We start from the raw sequence: 9,314 nt of genomic DNA, 5'->3' as shown, positions 1-9,314 counted from the left end.
CAGGAGGGGAAGACCCTCTATGAGATGGATTGATTCAGTGACTGGGGTAATCGAGATGGGCGTGTCAGAGGCGGTGTGGTTGGCGCAGGATAGAGCAGGGTTTAGGGCTGTTGTGCATAGGGTCGCTATGAGTCGCAAACGACTCGACAGCACATAACAACAACAACTGCAAAAGTTGATGTTGGTTCTTGGCTTTATAATGTTACTAATTAGATGCCAAGTTAAAATGTTCAGTCTATTGGGTGAGCTACTCACTCTGTGAGTCTTTTCTGGGAAAATTTGTCTTTCCCAAAATCCTTGAGGTTCTCTCTGTTCTGCATTGCAGCCCTGTAGGAAATCTTGCCTTGATGTAATCCCCTAACACAGCTCTACAAACTTTCATGTATGAAGTGGTTGAATGGTATGAGACAAGGTGCTCTACTCAAGCCGTTTCTCATGCACTTTTTCTCCTGAAGCTTAATGTCTTTGCCTCTGGAGTGGCACGAGATTAGAGATCAAGGCTGCCAGCTCAAGCAGCTTATGTGCAGGGGTTCTCAAGTCAGCCCTCTCTATCTCCCAGAGAGCTATGAAAATTCTTTCCTCTGCTTCAAGTTCTGTATACTAAAGTACCTGTCCTGCTTGGCCCCTGGGATGGCTCTGCAGTCACAGAGGCAAGGATATTCAGGTGCAGGGACCTATAACCCCAGGGACACCTTATGTCCCGTCTCCCCACAAGCAATGGAGCATGCTTGCTCTAGCACAGAGTCTCACCTCCTCTCACCTTTTCTCATGCAGCTTAGTGTCTTTCTTTGTCTCTGGTGTGGTGAGAGATCAGGACTGCCCCAAGTCAGCCCTCTGTTGCAAAGAGCTAACAAAATTATTTCCTCTGATTGAAGTTCTGTATACTAAAGTCTCTTGTCCTGCTTGGCCCGTGGGATGACCCCACAGCTGTGGAAGTAAGCAACCCCAGGTACTGTCCACCCCCAGGTGGAGGGACCTATAACCCCAGGGATGCCTCAGTCTGTCTTCCCATAACCAATGCAGAGTGCTCACCCTTGATAGGAACTCTTCTACACTGTTGGTAGAATTATAAAATGGTACAACCACTCTGGAAGACAGTTTGATGTTTCCTCAAAAATGTGAACATATATATATACCATATGACCTATTATTCCACTGCTAGGAATATGTTATTGCTATTGGTATGTACTGTCGAGTCACTTGTTACCCACAGCGTCCCTATGTATTACAGCTCCTAAACCTGCCCTATCCTGAGCCAGTCTCATTGACTCTGACACATCTAGCCCCACACTACTCCAGTTACTGTGTCACTGAATCTCATCCACAGTCTTCCTCTCTTGTGCTGTCCCTCTACCCTTCAAAGCATGACGTCCTTCTCCAAGGACCAGTCCCTCCTGGCCATGTGCCCAAAGTATGTGAGAAGGAGCTTCAAAATCCTTGCCTCCAAGGTGAAACTTAGCTTTACCTTCTGCAATACAAATCTGTTTGTTCTCTTGGTAGTTTATGGTATGTTCACTACTCTTCTTCATCATCATAACTCAAAGGCATCAATTCTTCTTTTTGTCATCCTTACTCATTATCCAGCTCTCTGATGCACAGCAAGTAACTGCAAAGACCATGGCCTAGTTCAGGTGCACCTTAATCTCTAGAGGGACACTGCTGTTTCTCAGTACTCTAGAGAGGCCCCTGACTGCACATTTTCCCAGTGCATTTTTTCTTTTGATTTCCTGTCTGCTGGGCCTGATTTCCTGATTGTGGAGCTAAGCAAGCTGAAATTCTTACCAGCCTCAGTCTCTTCTCCATCTATCATTGTGCTGCCAGTCAGCCCAGTGGGGAGAATTTTTGTCTTCTTGATGTTGAGCTTCAAACAATATTCAAGACTACAGTCTTTAACCTTCTGCAGCAAGTACTTCAGGTCCTTTTCAGTTTAAGCAAGCAAGATTATGTCATTTGCATAACTCGGGTTGTTGATGAGTCTTCCTCCAATCCTGATGCCACATTATTCCTCACAAATCCTAGCCTCCCAAATGACATGATCCTCAATTACATGCTATGCATCAGAGAGCTGGACAGTGAATAGGGATGATAGAAAGAGAATTGATGCCTTTGAGCTGTGGTGCTGGAGAAGAGGGCTGAATATACTATGGACTGCTAGGGGAACAAACAGGTTTGTCCTGGAAAAGGTGAAGCCGGAATGCTCCTGGGAGTCAAGGATTCTGAAGCTTCGTCTGACATACTTTGGGCAAGTTGCAAGGAGGGACTGGTCCTTGGAGAGGGACAACATGTTTGGCAGAGTAGAGGGGCAGGGAAGGAGAGGAAGACCTTTGATGAGATGGATCGATTCTGTGACTGGAGTGGTGGGAATGAGTGTGTTTGAGATAGCTAGGTTGGCACAGATAGAACAGCGTTTAGGGCTCCTTGTACATAGGGTCGCTATGAGTCGCAAGTGACTTAATGGCACATAATAACAAACAACAACAATAGATTGAAGAGGTATGGAGACAGGAAGCATCTCTGCCATACTCCTTTCTTGATTTTCAACCATGCAATGTTTCCTTCCTCTGTTCTGAGGATTGCTTCCTGGTTCAAGTATAGGTTTCACATGAGCACAATCAAGTGTCCTGGGATTCCCATTCTACTCAATATTAGCCACAATTTGTTGTGATCTACACAGTAACCAAAGAAAACAGAACTGAGACTCTAATGGAGATATGTGTACTTATGGTCATAGAAGCATTATTCACAAAGCAATGAGATGAAAACAGCCCAGGTACCTATCAACAAATAAATGGATTGAGAAACTGTGGTACATTCACACAATGAAATACTATGCAGCACTAAAGAATAATCATTTTCTAAAATAGCATATAAAATGGGAGAGTCTGGAGAACATTATGCTGAGTGAACTCAGTCTCATTAGGACAACAAATACTGCATAGCATCATTATTGTAAAAACAGAAGGATAAGTAGTAAAATTTGTAAAAACATCCAAAAGGGGTAGGGGAAAGAGGGAAGAGAATAGTAAAAGAGAAAAATGGAAATCACTAGGACAGCAGAGTTTAGTGGAAAGACAGGGTGGGGGGGTGATGAAAGACAAGGAAAGAAACAATGGAAACGTAAAATGACATTGTAAATAGTAGGCACAGATCAATGGAAATTAATTATATAAAACACAACCAATATAGTTGATTGTATGAAGCACAATGTAAAATTATTGCATAAAAACCAATGAAATGGGGAGGCAAAAAGAGGGAAAGGGGAAATGATCACTGGGATGATGAAGGTGCTGGACAGAGGGAGAGAGACTGGAGGAAGATTTTACAGGGACTAAGGGAGGAGACAGTGTGATAATAGATGGGGATAAGTGGTAGTCAAGTCTTTGAAGTACAGTGTGCAAAAGGAATGGTGTAGAACACAATGTGCAAGGGTAAAGCACAGTGTGTATTGGTGGTTAAATGCAAATAAAAAACTGGAGAGGATAAAAAAAGTGTATGTTATAAATGAACGCTGAATATGAAGTATTAAAAGGGAAGGGAATGGGCTGCCCTGGAGATAAGCTTGTTAACAGCAGAGTTAGGCACAACCAGGAAAGGATAACATTGATGAATGGGACCTTCTAAAGATTAAGTCCCTGTGCACATCAAAAACTTCCAATAGGATGAAAAGAAAACCTACTGACTGAAAAAAAAGAAAGAAAAAAACCACAACATTTCACAATGACATGAAAATCCAAAGGGGTAAGAAGAGGAAGCAGGGTGGGTGAGGGTGAAGAGGGGGGAAAAATCACGGGGTAACAGACCTGGTGAGTGAAGGGAAGAGGTGAAGGAATTAGGAAAGACAGAGACCTGAAAAAACAGAGTAATAGTGGGCACAGATTGATGGTGATTCATTTTATAAAACACAACATATGGGAATGATCATATCAAACACAACATGAATGTAAGAATGTGTGAAATATAATGTATATGATAACACACAATGCAGTGGACATTCTGAGTCAGACAATCATATGATCTACTATGCCAGAGACGAGATGAGGAAAAATGGGGTTGCTTTTGTATTTAAAATGTCATTTCTAGATCCATCCTGATATACAATGTTGTGATTTACAGGATAATATCCATATGTATACAAGGAAGTCCAGTGAATATGACTATCATTCAAATATATGCACCAATAACTAGAGTCAAAGAGAAAGAAATAAAGGATTCCTATCAACTTTTGCAGTCAGAAATGATTGACCATACAATCAAGATCCATTAATAATAATGGGTGGCTGGAATGCAAAAGTTGAGAACAGAAAAGAAGCTTCAGTTGAAAAATGTGGACTTGGAGACAGAAATGAAGCTGGAGATAGAATGATAAAATTCTATACAATCAATGATTTATTCATTGCAAATACTTTTTATAAGAACCACAAATGCAGGCTATACACATGTATTTCACCTGATGGTATGCACAGGAATCAAACAGATTACATCTGGGAGTGGGGGGGGGGGGGAAATGACTGGAGAAGGTCAATATCTGTGAAACTAGGCAAGGTGCTGACTGTGGAAAAGACCAGCAAATACTCATATGCAAGTTCAAGCTGATGTTTAAGAAAATTAAATCCAGAGGAACCAAAATTTGACCTTGAGTCTATTCCATCAGAATTTCAAAACCATCTCAGGAACAGGTTTGAGGCCTTGAATACCAATGAGCGAAGACCAGATGAGTTGTAGGAGGATATCAAAAGTATCATCCATGAAGAAAGCAAAAGGTCATTACCAAAACAGAGGAAGAAGAGAAGACCAAGATGGATGTCAAACAAGATTGTGAATATTGCACTAGAGCACCAAGAAGACAAAACAAAGGGAAGAAATAAAGAAACTAAGGAGCTGAACAGAAGATTTCAAAGGGCAGCTCAGGAAGACAAAGGAAAGTATTATAATGAAATGTGCAAAGAGCTAGAGTCAGAAAATCAAAAGGACTGAATCTGCCCAGCATCTGTTAAGCTGAAGGAACTAAAGATTTCATTAATCTGTTAGGAATACATATATTAGGAGTCATTTGATCACAAGGAGAATTTCTATTTACGTCCACGTCATTTTTTCTGTGAGAAACACTAGGTAAATGCAGGCAGCTGCACCCAGCTAAACCACACCACATTTTCACAAAATGGCTCATATACCACAGGCTTCACCAGCCTTATGTGCACTGCCTGCATTTTCAGACACCCCTCTGGTTTCAAAAAACATTCTGGCTCTGTTTCACAATAACTCACAATCTAAGCCCGTTAGATGTTCAACAGCAAAATTTAGGTCTTTCTCTTTCAAGACAAAGTGTTATACTTCTTGTATAGTAATGTATTTTCTTAATTCTAGTGTATGTCAAACTGCTCTCATGTCTATTGGGTACTTTTGTTATTTGGCACCAATGACGTTTTTGAATGCTGTGCCTCTCTAGTTTCATACTCCCCATCAACTTTGCTGTTGTTATTATTCAGTCTCACACAGAGTGGTGATTTTTAGACTCCAGACTCTTCTACCACTCTCCTGTCTCGGCCTCCATGCTGTCCTCCTGTTCCTCTGAGGTCTCAGGCACATGCTGGCCTCAGCAATCTCACACACTGACTGCTCTACCTGGAGACTTTCCCCAGATACCCTGGTGATTCATTCTCTCACCTTCTCATTTTCCCTCAAAATGTCACATTCACAGTGAGGTTTTCTTCATTAAATTTTGTGAAACACTCTTGTTGTATAACATTTCCTTTCTTTGCAAAGTGTATGCTTTCCTCCTAGAACTCTGTCATCTGGTACTCAACAAACACTAATAAATTCATGAATGAGCAGCCTGCATTCAACTCATTGAATGAGCTGGCTTTATCAAACATATTTTTTTTTCATTTCCTTCCTTTTTTGTTTACCTTACGTTTATAAATCCTATGTAGTGAAGGGGACTCTGGGTTCAAATTCCAAGAAGTTACAATGCCAACCCAAAAGCAGGTGGTTTGAACCCATCAGCTGCTCCACAGGAAAGAGAGGGGTGACCTCTTCCCATACTGTTTACTGCCTCTGAAATCAACTGGAGGGTCAGCTATTAAGTCAGCTCTGGATCATAGTATACAACAACTCTAAAAGGATTTCATTTTCTAGTATAATACTTTTGTCCCTATCCAGTTTATAGGAAGTTGTTATTATGTTCTGTCAAGTCACCTATGACTCATAGTGACTCTATGTACAAAACAGCTCTGAACCCTGCCCTATCCTGAGTCAATCTCAATGACTCCAAGATATTTAATCCAATTCCTCCAGTCACTGGGTCTTCCTCTCTTGCACTGTTCCTCCATCCTTCCAAGAATGATGTTCTTCTCCAAGGACTGGTCCATCCTAGCCATGTGCCCAAAGTATATGAGACAGAACTTCAAATTCCTTGCCTCCAGAGAGCAGATTGGTTTCACCCTCTCCAGGTCTGACCTGTTTGTTCTCCTGGCAGGAACTGCATGCATTTGTTCAACACTCTTCTCTAGCACCACAACTCAAAGGAATTGATTCTCCTATCATCTTTAGTCATTTTTCAGCTCATTGATGCACAGCAAGTAACTGCGAAGACCGTGGCCTGTATCAGGCACACCTTAGCCTCCAGACTGACATCACTGCTCTTCAGTATCCTAGAGAGATCTTTGACAGCAGACTTTCCCAGTGAAATTAATCTTCTGGTTTTCTGACTGCTGGTGCCAGGAGTGTGGCACTTGGATCTTGGCCAAAAGCAGAGAGTACCAGAAGAATGTTTATCTGTGTTTAATTGACTTTGCAAAGGCATCTGACTGTATGGATAACAACAAACTGTGGCTACCTTGAGAAGAATGGAAATCACAAAATACTTAATTGAATGTTTAATGCATTAGGTTTCACATTAAATGTCTGAACCAGTGGCATAAGAATCTGACTCTTCCTGCGTCCCAAAGGCCTGTGGACACTGTAAACAACCTAATGTGCTGAAGAGAAGCCGACTGTTGGACCCACCCTCATTCCAGTCATCCTCCACACAAACCAGCACGAAAACCACCACTTCACCTCCACAACTTCATTCCTAATCTTTTTACTTTAAGGCATAGAGGTTCCTAGCTTATATATATTAAATTTAGTATTTCAACTGCAGTATGTTTTAACTAAGCAATTTTATTTAACTAAGTAATTTATTTTGTTTGCCATCATGGGCTTTGTATTTCGGTTTAGCATTGTATGTTGTATAACTATCAATAGATTAAAAAATTTAAGTAAACCTGTATTTTAAAAAATCTTGTTATGCAAATCTATAGGTTTTTTTAATTATACAACACTTATTTAACTCTCTCTCTCTCTCTCCCCTTTCATTGTTTATTCTATTCTAAAAATAAAAAGAAACCAAATAAGTAGACTAAAAAAACAAAATGGGATTTAAGATAAGTATAAAAAAACTTGTTTCCACTCCTCTAAATAATCCCTAATACCCTCATTTCATTACATTATTATAGGCCCCACTTCTAATAATCTTCAAAAAATTGTTAGTTATAACGTTTAAGGGAAAAAATGTAATCACTGACTTTTGGGTATTTCAGAATCTCTCTGCTTTACAACAAATAAAAACCCATCACATTAATACAGTACATAGTACTAAAGATTTTTTTCAATATAACAACTTAATTGCTAGACGTTAGAACACATTCAAAGCAGGCCTCTTACTTTGAAGGAATGGCAGACTGGTGTTCAATTGAGAGGAACTATCACTAAATGAAAGGGTGTTGTCTTGAGCCCTGAGGTTCCACTTGGGTTCAGCTGCCACACGATCTTCTTCAAGCAAAACTGTGATCACCTTTCAAATATAAATGATGATTCTTTAGTCTAAAAATTTCGGCAACCTCCTTAACATAAAATGATAGCTCTTTAATCAAAGTATTTAAAGTATATTCTTGTCAGAAAGATTATCTTTCCATTTCATTCATTTCTCCAAATGACTACTTAGAGTAAGACACACTAATAACTTTATAAAGAAGTTGTATTCCTTTTTTTCTGCATAATATTAGAAACTAATAACAACAACAACAACAATAGTTCCATTAATATAAACTCCACAACTCATAATTGACCCTCCAGTAGGTTTTCAGAGGCTACAAATCACACTGCCCATCTTTCTCCCTTAGAGCAGCTGTTGGATTCGAACTGTAAACTTTTGGATTGGCAGAGCAACTCCTTCCTACTAAGCCACCAGTTGTTGCTGTTGCTCTTATATACAGTCACGTCAGAACCAACCCATAGCTGACCCTCCAGTAAGTTTTCAAAGGCAGTTAACCTCAGTGGAGGAGATTACCCATATTTCTCTCACAAAAGAGCTAGAGGAATCGAACTGCATCCCTTCAGGATTGCAGTATAGTTTCTTATCCCTAGGCCACCAGACCTACCTTATTTAATGTTAGATATTCTGTTTTCATGAAAAATGCTTTGTTGAAAATCACAAAGAAAAGAACTGAGCATCTAAATTTTCTTAAGTCAATGAAGAAATATCAAGCACTTCCCACCTCTATTTTTCTCACAGTAAACTGTAAATCACTATATAGTATGGTAGCATGGTTAACTTTAGATTGGAAGCAATGTAATGGAGAAGAAACAGTCCATCTAGGAAAAATATTAAATGGAGAGTGGACAGGTGTTGATAAAAGAACGACTGAAGAGGGCAGAGAGCTTCTGCGATCAGGCACACAGGTCCACCCTGGCACTGGGTCTATTCTTACTTCATTACCGATCAGCCTTCTACTGCAACACTTCTTTCCTGATCCAGGGCTCTCTTCTTAGCTCCACATTAACATATACTGAAACAGAGCTCGACAAAATTTCCAAAAAATATTTGATAGTGATTGACTAGAGGACATCAGACATTGTGGTTCAAGTAAAGGGTGACAGGAAATAGGTGTCGAAGTTTAAGACAATAATAAAAGCTGTCTTGGTAAATAATAAATATCCATTAACTGGGTTGATTGGCTGGCTGTGAGATTGCTATTGTAGGAACTAAGGATTTGTAATCAAATCACTCTGACATAAAACCCTGAGAATTACCTAAAGAATGCACCATCAGCAAGGAAGCCAGGTAAGTACCTGCCTCAAACATCAAAAACATATGACACTCAATTTGGAGAAGACACATGATGGAAAGGACCACCTTCTCAGACACCTTCCACCTCCCTCTTGAACCCTTCCATATTCAAGAGACTATGAAAATTGCACTGGAGCGCAGAGAAGCCAAGGCACAGGGAAGAATTCAAGATACTAAAGAGATGAATAGAAGATTTCAAAAGGCA

The 9,314-nt window shown here is 40.1% G+C and overlaps 1 protein-coding gene across 1 annotated transcript in view; it reads right to left on the bottom strand.

The window, feature by feature from the left end:
- The window catches only part of WDR60 (WD repeat domain 60), a 290,279-nt gene that overhangs the window by 57,780 nt on the left and 223,185 nt on the right, over positions 1-9,314 (bottom strand). The window contains exon 17 of the mRNA XM_006887691.1: positions 7,705-7,834. Within this exon, the coding sequence (XP_006887753.1) occupies positions 7,705-7,834 (130 nt within the window). The remainder of the gene's footprint in view (positions 1-7,704; positions 7,835-9,314) is intronic.

Source organism: Elephantulus edwardii, unplaced genomic scaffold (genome assembly GCF_000299155.1).
Source record: "Elephantulus edwardii isolate Elephantulus edwardi_28Jun2011 unplaced genomic scaffold, EleEdw1.0 scaffold00060, whole genome shotgun sequence".
NCBI classification, from domain to species: domain Eukaryota; kingdom Metazoa; phylum Chordata; class Mammalia; order Macroscelidea; family Macroscelididae; genus Elephantulus; species Elephantulus edwardii.
The sequence above is the reverse complement of the archived record's forward strand: the minus strand, read 5'-3'. Positions and strand labels throughout refer to the sequence as shown.